The sequence below is a fragment of the Perna viridis genome, chromosome 7 (assembly GCF_037379345.1).
Source record: "Perna viridis isolate PV_CMFRI_1.1 ecotype Kerala chromosome 7, ASM3737934v1, whole genome shotgun sequence".
Classification (NCBI taxonomy): domain Eukaryota; kingdom Metazoa; phylum Mollusca; class Bivalvia; order Mytilida; family Mytilidae; genus Perna; species Perna viridis.
In genome coordinates this window covers 30,754,140-30,771,317 of record NC_142451.1, presented here as the reverse complement: position 1 = coordinate 30,771,317, position 17,178 = coordinate 30,754,140, and the positions used below count along the sequence as shown (strand labels likewise).

The following is a 17,178-nucleotide window of genomic DNA, read 5'->3' as shown; positions in this document are numbered from 1 at the left end:
TGACTGAAAAGTTCAGCATGACAACTTCCAGTTCACTGTTATTCGCTAATAACACATTAGAATAGAAAACCTGTTCCAAATGCGCATGACTGATCTGTACTAAGAAAAGTAATGCTTCTTTTCGTAATTAGGAACCAATTAAATATAACAATACGTGTAAATAGTACGCAAACACGGAAACAGGAATCTTTTTAATTCAGGCATAGTAGAATAGGTATGCATGATCTGGCCTCATTTTTCTGTTCTTAGGTACAAAGTATACTTCGGAAACTATATAGGTTTATGCCAAAAAATCTTCTTGAATAATTTTAAGACAAATGTTTTTTGCATCTTTTCAAACACTATTTGCTCATTGAAGATATACACTACTGTATGATTTATCAAGATAACAGAAAAGAATGCCCCGTGCAATAAGTTTGATCTACCTGAAGTAGAATAGTAGAATAGGAAAATCATTTATTTCACAAGTATTGTAAATAATGAAAAAGTGTTTATTGACAACTTTAAGAATTCATAACGAAAATCGAAATAAACCTTGCTCTCAACATTTTTGTTGAAATGTTAAATCTGGTAAGTTTATGAATATTGTCAAAATTGTTTTCAACGTGACATGTGACCAAGGTGTAGTTGGTTAAGATATTAAAAGAAATATTTATTATCTTAGAGAAGTATGATGTAGAATTGTGACATTTATCACCATAAAAAAGTAAATTCTAAAGTAATATACAAAAACGATTTATTTTTAAATCATAGAGATTTATTGAAGTAAACAAGAAAATAATATTGCCCGAACTTCCAAAACGTTCTTTTTTTTAGATATGGAATATGGATATTACTACGAGTTCTTAAAAAAAGATAATTCCTCATTCTTTTAGTAAAGTAAATCAATGTTCAAGTTCCCAGTAGCAATAAACAGACTGAAAATTGAAACGCTGTCATTGCTCCTCTAGTGCTTCTATAATTTTAAGAGTAATTCTTAGGCTTTGTCCTTCGTCAGCTAAAACCAACACATAAAACAAATACATGAAAGTTGCAATAACGTCTAGTAGTGCAACTTTTTTTTCTGTTCTAAAACATGACAAAGCGAATAACCTTAGCATTTTTAAAGTTAAAGTTGTTATCGACGACGATGGAAAATGATAATAAACAAGTTAAACGTTTTAAACAAACCTTAACAATGCGTTGTTTAGACTGCACATCACCAAAGTCTGGATTTAAAATTTCATCAAGTAGTTCATCGAAAGTCCGAAAAGTTTCAGTGCCGTTGCGACTTTCAACACCGATGCTCAGCCAATCTCCAGGTTGTATGTCAAATAGCGTTGACGTAACGTTCTACATGGGAAAAAAACAATATCATTTGACACAAAAGCCAGTAAAAGCAGATATTTGCAAAAACGGTGATTTTTTTTTGGGGGCAAAACTCGAGTCTCAGTGGAATGTTTGTTTCATATCAATTCTATCAGATTTCGTTTCTTAAATACGATTCTGGTAAATCTAATTTGCATATGTACAACGACTTACATAGCATGAGTAATTTTGTATAAATTCGTCATTTTATCTTATACTAAAGTATATTTTATACGTCTGGTCTTTGGCCCTAAATTAAATTCTTTTGATCACCGCTAGAACCTTGGTTTCCTTGATTATTCTCTAACAACCGATCTGGTTTGTGAATAATGCTATAATAAATCTAAAATTTATTCCGTTGTCCAGTTGTTTGTGAAAAAAATAGGTGGCATTAAATGCAAAATAACATAAAAATGGCATTCGATGCAGTGGGATAAAGTACGCAAACTAATATAGTAATAATTATAACATTCATAAACGAATGTATGTCGTCACTTCCAAAACTATAAAGAAGAAAAAATATTTTAAAAAAAACTACAGTTAAGTCTACTACCAGAGGCTCGACTGCTGTACCCGCAACTTCGGCATTCAAAACAACTTGTTTCAGATCACCTGTTCTCCAGTAATAATTGACATTATCACTTGATTCATTGAGGAAATATGATACAGAATCTGCATTTGACTTGTACTTTGGTTTTAACTGGAATGTCATAAACAAAGACAAAAATTAAAATATGAATTCTTGACGCAGACGCCGCTTACCATACCGGTGCACCTGGTCCATACTTCCAGTTTTTAGTGGAGTTCGGGCTGCTTATCCACTTTGCTTTTACGTGTTATTTTGGTAAGTCTATGTTCTTTGTTGATAACTGTTACTATCGTTTTCCATGTTCATATTTTCTATTCATTATCCATGGATTTTATTATAAAGATTACTTTTCAAATCTTGGTTCCCATGGTTTCTTTAATTGCTTATTTCTAATACATATAAAACTTTATTAAGTTTATAATGATACCGTGTATTACCCTTTTGTCTAAATCCAGATTTTACATCATATTACTAACCCGAGGGATGGTTCTTGGAAAGAAGAGGAGGCATGTCCAACTGTACATGCAGTCAGTTTAACAAAACGTCAAAAGTCGTATCGTACGTTTGACGTCGAGGTAGTTCAGACTTTTGTTGTGGCATTTTGTTCATCTAAAGTTTATGCCCTCACTATCGCAGAGAGGTTTCCACGCAAAATTGGAAAAAAAGCCACCCATGACCGAATTATCATTTGGACTAACGTACACAACCCGTTTTTTTGCAGAATGTACCACTGTATGGTAAAATATTTCCAATTATCCATTGAGTAAGGACCGGTTGCTCATTTATTCTAAAGTTTCTGTGTGTATTCTTATAGTTAATTTGGTTATTTAATGTCGTTTTTTTCTGTTTTCTTATCTGATCATGAATATTCTTTTTCCTCCATGTAATAGTGTTCCATTTACTGTCATGAAGGACGAATGATAAAAACTTTGACAGCAATAATACACTGGTACAGTGGTATTTTCAAATTATTAAATATTAAGCACAACGAAAGTAACCTTTTGAATGTCGAATACACAACTATTGTTTTGTGGAATGCTAAAAGCGACAGCGAAAATTCCATTTCATAAGGAACAATGTGAAAAAAAATCTTTATAGTACTTTCGAGTACCACAAATAAACATAATCGATGAAAGTTTGAGGGTAAGTCTTCAAAGACTAGCCGAGCATTGGAGTCGTTGGAAATGTTCACAGATAGCAATTTCTACTTACTTGGCCGACAATCTTCTCACATTCTTGGTAGTCATTGAATATGTCAAAAACCTGTATTTTTATTGTGACTGTATAGTTGTGTTCAGGTAAACCAGGTTTTAGTCGAATAGTATTTTCTTCTTCAGCTGAATATGAATAAGAAATCAAATGAAAATATCAGTTGATTTGAAGAAAGAATAAGTGGTAATTTTATCGAAGGTGTTAAAAAAGAGAAACCCTTTGACAATACAACACCAGGAACGCCAACGTAACAATACACGAAGAACGTTCAACACAATTTAAAACACACACACACACACAAAGAACAGTACGAGGCACACTTAAACCATAGGGTGATCGTGGCAACCCAGAAGGTTGAGAGATGTAACAAAGAATTTGCTAAATTCTGCAAATAAGATAGCCAGTCGATAAATGCTTCTGTTTTGACGAGTCATTAGGATTTCAGGAAAATACTTCCAGCGCTGCATGAGAAGTTCCGTATACAAAAGTGACAAAATAACCGATTGACATATTTTCATATTTATCACTATATACTAGAACGCTTTCCTACACATTACATATTCAAGCATTGAAAACAAAAATCAAACAACACCTTTTACATGCCTGTTACCATCATCTGTTAGTAATCATGTAATGATAATATTTGCTTGAAATCTACGCAATGTGGAGAAAAGTGTGTAATGATGTTAGAGAAAAACCTGCTGAAAAATAGCCATATTCAACAAATAAAATTAAGTATTTGCCAAATTTCATGCTCAGAATATGGTTATGAACACGGCGAAGTTGATCTAATGTTCAGTTCTATTTAGTAAAAGGTTATACATAGTAGTTTTGTCCAGAACATAAAGTGATCAAGAATGGCTAAGTTCAACATGCTGAAAATGTAGAAAGAATAATCAAGGGAACCAAGGTTATAGCGGTAATCAAAAGAATGTAATCCAGGGACAAAGACCAGACAAAGAAAACAGACATACACAACAAAGAACATAATGTAACTAAAATCATGCATACAAAGTTACAAAAGCAAATGAGCAACTCGGACTCCACTAAAAACTGGAAGCATAGACCAGGTGCACCGGTAGGGTAAGCATCCTCTGCTTTTCTAGAAACATCCGCTCATAAAAAGTCAAGTCCGGGGTAGATGAAAGAGGAAAGGAAAACTATGACACGTTGAATAAATCAGTTTTCATGACGCAGATGGATACACCGTAACGATCCACTAGTTCATAATTACGACCATACAACTTCTGTAATGATTACTTTAATCTTGTAGCAAAATAACCTTGTCCCAGAAGCCTTTTTGTTAGAATTCTAGAGCGATACAAAAAGTCTGTGTTATTTCGTAGAAAAAAGGCCTAAATTACAAAATGATCGATTGCTTTATTATTATTTTTTTTATTAGTTGTTTTTTGTTGTTGTTTTCCCCGTTGGCGAAGCGGGTAAAAATTCTAAAGAACTTGCATATAAATGAATGGATAAATTATTGTTAATTAGTCTGTCAGAAGCAGTAATCGAACAGAAATCTTTAGTTAACATGAATTTGATTTGATGCAGCGGAATTTGAAACAAAACAATCATATCTGATTTTGAACAAAAAACATTTTCAATGGACAAATAGTAATGTAAAGTGTAATTAGAATACAACCATTATTTAAATGCTTGCACTTCAATTGTGTTCAATTGTAAACTATAATTGGAAAACTCTTTGGAAAGAAATATTATATGTTAGACAATCACTAATTGCGTACTCCAAATTAGTCCATTTAATCTCAAATATGATACTAGGTATGATTTCAATCATTTTTTTTCAAATTAAATGTGCAATTTAGTTTAGCTTTGTTTTTAATTTTATCGCCAAAAACACTGCGTCAGCAGTGGGATGATCCAAATACGCCGAAATAAAAGAAAACATGACCTAAACATGAACACATGAAACAGACACAATTTAGTAAACCGAATAAAAAAAGATTAAACATGAAAACTGGAGATAAGGAAAACAAGACGACACACGCATACACACAAAACTAAACCACTAGCAATATGCACTGAAAAACGGTATTGTATGCTAAACCCACTACGTAGGTAGGAAAATTGCCGTATATCAAACGGATTCTAAATAAAAATAGTATAGTTTAAGACGTAACGGTGGTTTGTTTAGCCTAGTCATTCGAAATGGGAAACCCCCTAGCAAATGCAGATTAATTGACCAATGAACTGATTGATGTTTGGTATAGAGCAGAATAAACTATCTCTGAAAAATCTATGACGAATGATTTAAATTCGCTAGTTTCGCGATGAAGAAGATAATCCTGAAAATAAATTGCCACAAATAACTCACTGCATTATAAATACGTATAAAACGGTGTAAGTCGCAAAAGATAATTGTAGTGAAAATGAAATGAAACATTTAAACACAAAATTAAGTGTAACAAAATTAGTTGTTTACAGTAGTTACCCTACCGATACACCTGGTCAAAGCTTAGAGAAATCCGACATTGCCATTCATTTTTAGTTTCCTTAATTGTTTTAAATTCTCATATAACTAAATGATCGCCTCCATTGCAGTCGTGGATTCAGTCCGCGGCAAAGTCGTATAAAGACTTAAAATTTGGTAATAACTGCGTCTCCGTCAAGTACAAGATATACAGAAGATAGAGTGACGACTGGCTGGCATGGATTCGGAATAATGTATCCAATTGTCGTAGAATGTCTTGTGACTCACTAGCACAACTATAAAAATGGCTTGGCATGTAGGACTAAAAGCTTTCCATAACAAAATGTGTCAAATCGTAATGTCGGAATACTAAATAGTCCACGGAATTGAAGGGAAAAGAAAGAGGAGTTCAAAAATGTAAGTGCTGACATATACATTTTTATCGAAATAAGACCTACAAATTGCTTCACTCAGTCACTCTATGTAACTTTAAGGTCAAGCTCCTATGACCTTATGGTTAAGGGAGAAGACGTTTGCTCTTTTCTCCATCACTTACGTTGTATTTGGTTAATGTGAGCAAGTTCATTCAAATCCCCAGTATCCACTTGGTAAGTATCAGCAAGTTGATTTATTATACCCAACGCTTGAAAAGCGGGAGGTATATAGTGATCCTGCTGTCCGTCCTTTCGTCCTGTTCCACAACTCCGCTCAAACTGCTGCGTGAAATTTGATAATACTTTCACAAATTCATTGTCACATTGTGCCATTGTGCACCATTTGTTTTCGTTTTTCTGTCTGAATTACTTTGGAATATCATATATGGCTTCTAAAGAGGGAAGTTGAGGTATCACTAAGTTGCTCACAATTTTTCTAGTTTAAACTATATTGGTTCAGAGTGATCAAGTTTCTTCAGTGCAATTCAAAGGCCCTTTCTTTATTTTGTAGGTATCGGTTGAAGAATATTGTAAGTTATTTCTTTACTTAAACACGTAATCATGACCCAGTGGAAACGTTTTAAATATATAGGTTTTTCCTAATCTAAGATTAATCTTCACCTCACTTTATGTGCTTTCAATATGCTCAATTCAATGTAATGGAAACAGTCATTATTTCACAATACTTAAGTAATGCTCGTTTTATTAATGAAATCTGCTTAGCGACTGAAGCGTCATATTCATCATCACTTGAATATATTAAGCATTGCATTCTTTTAAACATATAAAAACTTAGTACTCCAAATAGAAAAAAAGGTCAAATGTTAATGAAAACAAATTAATAAGTCAGAGAATTTAATGAATTGGATTTATTGTATAATTGACTAAAACTGATTTATTGATTTTATCTTTGTTATTGTATTCAATTTTAGATTTATCGTTGGTACAAAAAGTTCGAAGCAACTCATACGCAGAGATATACATTGAAACTTTGTATGATTCTTAGCCGGAGTACTACTTAAATAGAAATACAGTGAAAGAGTAATCAAGGGAACCAAGGTTATAGCGGTAACCAAAAGAATGTAATCCAGAGATAAAGTGAAACCTGTCTAAATCAAATCTCTTTTGGACTGAGATTTTTGTTCTTTTTATTCATACAGGTTAAACAAATATGGAATCTGATATGAAAGAACTTTAAATACCCGATTTCCAAGGTTTCCGGATTTTCCAATGTTCTGTTAAGATAGGGTTGACTATATAAATGTAATCGAGTGCATTTTATATTCTTAAATAATAAACTGCTAATATATCACCAGTTTCAGAAACAAGTATCATTGCAATAAAATACAGTAAAACCTGTCTAAAGCAAACATTTTAAAGTCCCTTTATAGCAGTTTAAATGTATTTTGAATCTTGGTAAACCAAACTGTTATCTCGACCGCCGAATATTAAAGTCCAAATGGGCTTCGGTTTACACAGGTTTCAATGTAGTTCCGATATATCGTTAGAATCAATAACCGCCATTGAGCAAGAAAAAACTTATAGAATGATGATAACGTTTCTAACGGGCGCGGCTGAATACAAGGACTTTGGAGCCTCTTGTCTAAGAGAGTAATCAAGGAAACCAAGGTTATAGTGGTAATCAAAAGAATGTAATCCAGGGACAAAGACCAAACATGGAAAACAGACATACACAACAAAGAACATAAAGTAACTAATATCATGCATACAAAGTAACAAAAGCAAATGAGCAACTCGGACTCCACTAAAAACTGGGAGCATGGACCAGGTGCACCGGTAGGGTAAGCGTCCTCTGCTTTTCTAGAAACACCCGACGAGTTGCTCATAAAAAGTCAAGTCCGGGGTAGACAAACGAGGAAAGGAAAACTATGACCAGTTGAATTAATGAGTTTTCATGGTGCAGATGGATATACCATAACGATCCAAGGGTTCATGATGACGACCATAAAACTTCCGTAGTGATGACTTCAATCTTGTAGCAACATAACCCTGTTCCAGAAGCCTATTTGTTAGAGTTCTAGTGCGATACAAAATGTCTACGTAGTTTCGGCAAGCTCTGGCATAACCTATGAGTTGAGTTATGAACACTCCATACGCAGGTGCTGAAGGGATGTTGCCACAGATGAAAGAAAAGTTGACAATTTTGAATGAAAAGTCATCACGTTTGTCGTAAAGTTTGGTCAATAGTTTTTCTTTACCATCGATTTCTAAGTGTAGGTCAAGATATGAGGCTGACACAGTGTCTGTAGTATCCTTTATCTCAAGTTCTTTTGGGTAGATGCGATGTATCAAATCCCCGAAATTAGGATTGTTTAAAGATAATACGTCATGTATATAGCGGAAACTGAGATTGAAGGATCTAGCCAAACGGTATTCTTCCTTTCTGATCAGATCAGCTATAAAGTCAGCCTCATAAGAGTGAAGGAATAGGTCAGCAAGTAAAGGACATTTGTTGAAAAACACGTCCACCACACTGGACAAATATGTTGTCGATTAAGAATTCCTGAATTTTGTAAACATCTTTCTCTGTATATTTGGAAGATGATTTGAAATTATTTCTTACAAAGTATGAGGAATCTGTACCAAGGACTATATATTTGTATCTAGGTGTACCATCTTTTTGGGAAAAACAACATCCATGTTTTGCATATGGGAAACCAAAAATTTCTCCACATCGAATAAAAAAATAGGCGATCCACCATGGCATTATCATGACATGTTATAAAAAAACTTCCATCGAATTCCATTCAACGGCTTTAGAGGAGTTGCAGAATAACAGATGCTCCTTCAGGTTGCTAATTGACAGAGTCAATGTTTTAATCAGGAAACCTTTGAAGGTTATATAGAAGGGGAAAATAGGAAATGCAAAATGACATTATGTGGGGACGAACAGAATACTTAAAGGAGACACAAACGGACGATTGAACGAACGGACGGATCACTAAATACCTCCGACAAAGTAGATGAAAAAAAGAAAACGTACTTCCAAAGTATAGAAAAACATATTTATCATCCTGCGTTTTCTGAACTATCTTATAAACCAACTGTTCTTTTGCATCTTCAGTTTTATCCCTTGAAGTTCTGTAACCTTCATCCTTCCACCCATATGTCAAAACCCTCTTCTCGCCTGAAAAACATTATTAAAGGCATGTGAAACTTGTAGGACGAAATGTCGAATGAATTAGTCCAAGGTTAAGAAGCTTGTTTTTATTTTTAAGTCTTTGTCACATACATTGTTATTTACTTACGGTAATTTGAACCCTAATGTACATCTTTCACCATTTGATTTTTTAAGTAGCAGTCTTTGTAAAAATCAGACAGAAGGTGAATCGTGCATGTCAAAAACCCACCAAATTCAGTTTCATTTCTTGTTCAGAAACCGTCATAGATAACATAACCAGTCTTAGTTTTTCATTTGGTAGTTATACTTTTGAAATAAAATTTATATAGATTGTACATTAAATTAGCAATTTGCAAGGGTTATTGTTTTTGATTTGGTTCATTTTGGTTGCGTTTAGTAGGAGATAAATATATTTTTAACAAAAGTACAGATTTGAATATGGAAAGGACAACAGTGATGTAAAAATATAGCATATGTAGATTGAAAAAGCCTTTTCTTCACCATGAATCACTTTAATATTGACAGTGTCTGGATTTTCTATGGACTGGTACTTCTATTTCTATAACACAGATGTCACAAATCAGTAAGATGGTAAATGGTCCTCTTTATGTAAATTAAAGGGCATAGACTACACGAAAAATACAGAAATTACAGCAAGCGCAGACATTCAGAACATTACTTAGCGGGTCATGATAAAATCGACTACCAGCTAAAAGTTGTCTTAAAAAGTTACATTTATTTCGCGGAGAATCAAGATGAACGAAAATTAAACTAGATCATTGACACAGCACCAATGAATTATATATACAACCATTTTTGCTTTTTGTAACAAATGACTTTCGAAAAGTATTTGAATAAAAAGGAAGTTTAAATCAGACCAAAATTATGACCGTTTAAAATAATATCGTTATAAAACTAGTTTAACCCCAATGCAGATTTCATGCACCTGTCCACAGTCAGGAGATGTTGATCATTAATGTGTGTTTGTGTCGTTACATTACTTATTGTTTGATTTTGAGAGTATTGTCATCGTTCCGTTACCGTATATTTTATACTTTTTGTCAAGGCCTTTCAAAATTTACTTAAAGCGCGCATTAGCCAGGTGGTTAAAAAGGCACATGAATTTTTAATCATCGACTTATAGTGGGAGAAAAAAATAAACACAATGCGCAATATTGATTGCTTATGTAACCATAACATTTACAATGCCAGTATAATCATAATTTGGTACTATGATAATATCATATTTTATCTACCCTATTTATGAAATCTTGCAGAATTCGAAATTTTAAAATACGTAAAACACCGAGGCTTCATTCCTTGTATTGCACATTGTAGAACTTCTCGGTGATGGATTTGGCTTCCTTTTTCGATAGATTTGGTACTTCTTGTATACAACTAATATTTTGATTATGATCTTCCTACATATTTGATTTTAATGCTGCTGATTAGAGGTTACTCCTTGAAACACGTGCACAGCATATCGAAATTTACAATATATAAAACTGGTATTTTTTATGTTTGTAAATACCTAAGGGAATTCACCAACCAAGTAGTCTGACTTGTCTGACACTGAATTATATCATATATAATTTATTAAAATTTGAAGGATTGCAAATTTCAAAATCCCTATAACACTGTATTGCATATAGAAGAACATTTTGGAGTCGAATCTGCCATCCCATTTTTGACAATTGTGGCTTTTAGTACAGAAGATAAATTTCTTGCGTATTTTTTTTAATCCAGATCTTCCTATGTATTTAATTCTAATGATGCTGATGAGAGGTTACTCCCAGAAACACGCGTACAGTATATCGAAATTTGCAATATTTATATTAGTATTTTTGTATTGTTCAAATTGTTTACAATCAATAACGATGTATTTAATCGCATTACAGTGGTATTCGCTATATCATATACAATTACATATTATTCCTGTGAGATTCAAAACTAGTCATTATTAGCTGCACTGCATTACATAAGCGTGAATAGTTTCCAAAAATGAAAAATTGGACATTAAAAAAAAATAATATTAAAAATCAAAAAACAATACTGAAGCGTCAACAATGGAACAATTGACACAATAATTAATGAGGAATCGTTCGTACTTTTTATTCAATACGTTATATCTCATTACTTACTAAGTAGATTATTTTTCAACCATTTTTTCATTAATTTGCAGGCATAAATATTAAATCATATGAATCTACACTATCTGCAGACTGGTCTCATATAACGAGGCTCCATTGTTCTAAATCTATACATCTCCTAAAGTATTAGAATATCGTATACTTTTTCTGAAAAAAAAGGACAGCTTCGCCGTATGTAACAAAACAAAGCGCACTCAATTTATAATAAGTTTTAAATTTTGACTTAATAATGTTTTACTAAGTCATGCAATGTAATCATCTTTGGGACCGTTTACGCGTAACGAACCTCGAGTCTGCTTAGAAAAAACATAAATCGTCCTATAGCTGGTTGTACGTTTAAAACAAACCTTATAATTTAAATTATTTTAATCGATTCCAGTCCAAAGAAAGATTTGAGCCTTGATTACAATCTTACTTAGTTTAGGGTTACATTTTATAAAATAACTTATTATACATAAGTCGAATAAAGGTGAGGGTGAAAAATTACCCATTATCCCTATCTAAATAAATCCATGACAACATAAATATCTAGTTGAAGTATTACCCGACATAGAAACAGCGGTGCATTGCATTCTTACATATGAGTCGCACAATATTTTGCCCCTAATCCTATAATGTATAACCAAACAATCGAAATCAGCGTTCGATAAACAGATTATTCAACGCGGTTTATAAAATCAAGCAAACCAAGTCATTTCCTATAACCTGTTCAAAAATTAGAATTATTTTTCTTAATTATAATCTAATTAGACATATTAAACACAGAGACATACCCCAGTATGCATCTTGGTCTGTAACATCACACGTTCCACCATATGGTAACATGTTAGTTTCCACGATCCAAATTACTGTGCCTTTTCTGCCAGACGCGAACTCCATATGTGCTTCTATCAAATAACCCGAGTTCTCTTTCAAAACATTACTTCGTATAACAAATTTAGTTGTCTTTTGTTCTGGAAGCAAATATGCATGAATGTGATTTTACACAATGAAACATAACTAAAAAAACATGAATGAGAAGCAGGTAAAATTGCTATTTCAGCGCACCATGCAAATCTCCAAAAAGCAAATATAAAACCCTCTTTTCTATTGGTAGGTATTAAGTAAGCACTTGAGCAAAGATATCAACTTAAAAAGACATTACACCAAGTGGTATATTAAATTTCTTTTATTTGGGAAGTAGATATAAGTTGATATTCATAGTCGTACACTGCATGTATACACGGAACTGGATTTTGCTTTTTTTCCTTTCCTTCTTTCTTTTTTATTTTTTATTTTTTATTTTTTTCCTTTTTTTTTTTTTTTTGATATTTTTTGACATTTTTGGTTTTGAGTATTTTTTGTATTGAGATATTTCTAAGCTTTTGGTTGTAATGCTGCTGACGAGAGGTTACTCCTTGAAACATGTGTAAAGTTTACCAAAACTGCAATATTAGTATGATTGGTATTATTTGTATTATGATGACGGTACAATAAAATTCCCACCAATTATCTGCCGAAGATTTTTAAAAAAAGTCTCTAATGATTGGAACAATATATATCAACGTCGTTGTGAAAATACCTTCCATCTCGATTGAAAAAATCCTATAATCTACTTGTTATATGTAAGAACTTCATTTTCTTGTGTTTACGAAATCGGTAATGGGACATGTTCGTCTTTTAAATCCCAAATTGATTACCATACATTTATCTCCGTTCTTCTGTAGATTTTTACCTTCACACTAAATAATACTCTTATTTTGAATTTTAAAAGATCATTTTAGTACACTTGAGTAACAACAAATCATGGCAAATCAAACAAAACTTACCTGATAATAACCACGATTTCCATTCAGTATTATTAGAGACAGTTCTCCAATTCAAGTCAAAGTTTTTGACTACCCACCAAACTTTAAGACCTTTTGACTGACCCACCGTACATGATTTACAAACAACTTTTAGGGACATTAAGGCTGTTACTGCTGTTTTCTTCATACAGTTAAATCTGCATCTAAAATGAGAGAATTTTGAATGAACCGACGAATCAAACCAAAACCGTAAACACAGGCGGCACCGAGGCCAGAGTTGGACTAAAAATTCTCTTAATTTTCAAAAATGATCTGATACTCTAATCACTTTTATTTGAAGATGCTTCTTTATCCAAAGATCAAAATATGAAAATAGTTGATACGGTGCAATGGTGCATAAAATAAATGAAGTGTTTCAGTTTGCATTGATCGCGATCCTTCTAACACTATTTCATCTCTCTATTCTTTACCTTTCTTTTACTCTTATTTTTTTCTATCTAGTGCTTGAAGTAATTATGTTCTATGTCTGTTTAAAATTTCCAACAAAAGAACATAAAAATATAAACAAAAAGACATACCAAAGGTGTACATCTAGTTAGAGTGGAGAGATCTTAACACATACAGCCCTCAATTCGCTATTCCCTGAATTGCCTTAAAAAGTCTAGATCTAACAAAAGATTAATGAACATACTGAGTATACTAAACTCGAATTTTAAAATGTGATTTCTTGACAAAGACAGCAAAACACTTGTATTTTACTTTACATTCTGGCTTTCAGCTTGTAAAACAAAATTATAGGATTAAAGAAGCTTACTCTAAATCTAAAAGTGGCGGATTACCGCCGGTCGTCTGTGCATGCTGAATAAAATAACTAACAGACTGTTCATATTCCACCCTGGTGTAGACTAGATAACCAACTCCGTCCGTGACATTTTTGGAACTAACATTCAAGCTAGCTGTTCCGTTGTCGTCGACTTGAAACTGGTAACATGCGCTTGCTGTTAATAAATCATTCGACATCCATTCTATGTAGTTCTTTTCACTCTTCTCAATGTCTTCCCAGTGCTGTTTCAAAACAATTCTTATCTGGTCTATCAACATTTCCAAATATTTAACCAAACTGAAATTAATCCCGTTGACACACATGCGGAAGTATTGGTCAACGCCTATCAGTTTAACATACTTTTCAGTTTTTGTCACATAACCCTTGATCTGTTTCGTTTTTTCCATTAACGATAATAAACTATTTACATCTGACTTCGACACATTGACAGTATCTAACCATTTGTCAAGGTCATCGAAAAAGGCGTCATTCGCAGTTACCGGAAGTCCAGTGAGCTCGCGAAGACCGTATAGTGTAGATAAAGTTAAAGAACTTTCGGAGAGTTTTCTTAAAAAGTCCGACACGTCAGAAATAATTCCGTCTTTAAATATGTAATCGTTTAAAAATTCTTTTAGTTCATTTACAGGTTTCATATCGACTTTGCCTTCAATAATGTTGGACGTATCATACTTTTCACGCGGATTATTTGCAAGTTGAAACAAAAATGTGACGTCATAGAAAAAAGAAAGTGGTTTGTACTTATCGTCGTCCTTTTTGTCAAGGAAACCCTTTTTAACCTCTACGTTTATGTCATCTGCAGTCAAGCATTTTCCTGTATCTTTCAAAAGTGAGGTAATCTTTGACGGCAACGTCGATGCGTCGACGTAAGCGATATGATCGTTTAAATATCCTATTACAGAAGTATCATACCACTTTGTCAAACTCTTTCCGGTGTCACCAAAAACAAATTTTGCATCTATTTTATACTTAAGAAGGTTGTAGATTGCCTTTGTTAGAAAATTTAGACATGCCCACCGAAATATGATCCCATCCGAATTACCAGGCCCGTTTTCCAGACTATACGATACCGCACTTGCGTTAAAAAATGCGTTTCCTTCTCCAATTGTCCGACCAGCTCCACCTTGTATTGAAGCATGTGGAGGTGGCTGAACAATTTTGACATACATGGAATCTTCCATCCAGTGTTCATTGGCATTTTCCGTATATCCGGTTTTTGCATACAAGCGGTAAAGCCCGATATCATTCTCCCTGGGGTTAAAACTAAATTTGACCTTTAACTGCGGACCTATTACCAGAGTTTCAGCGCCGTTAAGAATTTTATACAGTTTCCAGTTATTATGGATTAGTGTGTTAGTTGTACACTTATTCTTTGTAAGAAGATAAATGTCGACTTGCGCAGTGATGTATATCACCATTGGATTTTCAGCTTTTAAGTATTTTTCACTGAACATGCTATCCGTCAAACAGTGTGGTACAACTGTAAAAAAAAGACTATGAATGATACAATACTGTCTGTTTTGATTAATTGTCGAGTTTCTGTGTACATATAACCAAGTTCCATGCAGTGTCCGAAATTTACCTGACCATCTAACTGACCACTGCAAATAGACGTTTTGAAATTTTTGGGCAAATTTTAAATTTGACATTGTTTGACAATAGATCCTTTCATGCTAATTTTTGTCTCAATTTGTACCGCGAGGTATCTGCAACACCTTTCTAAACAATGCCGGTTGAAACCTTTGATTTCTTAGTGGAAGATGAAGCACTAATTTAGCTCGAGACTGTGCCAGCTCTGAAAATTAGGACAGAAAAGGTCTTTTGGATACTTGGAGTATATTCATTCTTTTTTGCCTGCCGTTGCAAGATTATTGTAATATCTGAGAGGACAGTCTGCAGCGTTTAGTGTGAGCTTTGAAAGTCAGACTCATTGCGGAGCTTGATTAATAACATTAAGAGGTTGTAACATATATATTTAGTGACTACAGAAAGTTTAGTTTTATTGTGTTTCACAAGAAAGTTTAGTTTAAAAAAAATAATTAACAGATGATAAAGAACCTTGCTCAACCAGGACATATTTCAGTATTCAAAGAAAACAACATGTATATGTATCTTTCCCTTTATACTTCTTGGAACAGCCATGGGTAAAGGAAACTTTGAATATACTTTAGCATAATATTGTAAATTAATGTAAATTTCTATTATCTGAATCACTTATTACTACAAACTATTTTTTACAATATTTAAATTTCTGCAGATTTAGCTATTGTGTATTATATTTGAATGAAAAACTATTCTAGTTACATCAAATAAACAGTGAAACAATTGTTATTTCACATTCAAAATTGTGCTTGTATCAGTGTGTTAGGGCTTAACCTTTGAGTTTTCCATTTTATCAGAATCGAGTAGGGTTTTTTTCTTGGACACTTTCGCTGCAGAATTAATCTTTTGATAAAACTTCCGATTTTATTCTTAGATAAGGAAGTATTAATTGATGAGTAAAGAATATCAATGAGCAGGAAAAATTCCCCGGGAAATGTTGAAAGTTTTACAGAATAAAACCAAGTTAGAATAATAAAGTGTTTCCGCCATTGTCAAAACACAAAGGCTATTATTCAACTTATCTAATTATGTATTAAATTACGAAAATTGCTTAAAACTAGTTTTAACCTTTGTTTATCTTTGTAAGCATTTACAAAAAGGTTAGAATGATCAGTGATATTTTGCATTCTTGCCACGCAATATTCGCATAAGTAAGCCTACAGTTTTATCTAAAATTGCTGTTTTAAAAACATCTCGTGACACATTGTCAAGCGAGAAAAAAGATCGTGAACAGATCAGAAACAGGTTCATCTTATGCATTTGATCAAAATAAATGACGCGATAATCCGTTTCATTTGCATTTGTAATAATTTTGACAAACATATTTCATTTTTGTAATATATGCAGTCGAACTGAAATTGTTGAAAAGGGAACAAATTTGTTGTTCACAATCCTTAGCATCCTCTTTCATGATCAATCTTCAATACTTGACAATCGTTCACGATTATTTTTCTTGGTTGACAGTGTAAAGGGGCGTACATGTAAAACGACTACCAAAATGATGAGATTATAGAAAAAAAACATGCGATAAAAATATTCGTACAAAAACTATAAAAATCTCAGATTATCCATCTCCCACAATCCAACGCGGTAATATGTGAGTAACATAACGTCAACAGTCGAAAATAAAAACAAGACGT

The 17,178-nt window shown here is 33.1% G+C and overlaps 1 protein-coding gene across 1 annotated transcript in view; it reads right to left on the bottom strand.

Moving 5' to 3' along the window:
* LOC148612254 (uncharacterized) overlaps nucleotides 1-15,398 on the bottom strand; it is a 30,280-nt gene extending 14,882 nt beyond the window's left edge. The window contains exons 1-7 of the mRNA XM_088593512.1: nucleotides 13,910-15,398; nucleotides 13,117-13,298; nucleotides 12,082-12,261; nucleotides 9,021-9,164; nucleotides 3,149-3,273; nucleotides 1,901-2,047; nucleotides 1,171-1,332 (exon numbers count right to left, since the gene is read on the bottom strand). Coding sequence (XP_088449638.1) covers nucleotides 1,171-1,332; nucleotides 1,901-2,047; nucleotides 3,149-3,273; nucleotides 9,021-9,164; nucleotides 12,082-12,261; nucleotides 13,117-13,298; nucleotides 13,910-15,390 — 2,421 coding nt within the window. The 5' untranslated portion in view covers nucleotides 15,391-15,398. The remainder of the gene's footprint in view (nucleotides 1-1,170; nucleotides 1,333-1,900; nucleotides 2,048-3,148; nucleotides 3,274-9,020; nucleotides 9,165-12,081; nucleotides 12,262-13,116; nucleotides 13,299-13,909) is intronic.
* Nucleotides 15,399-17,178: the final 1,780 nt, after the last annotated feature.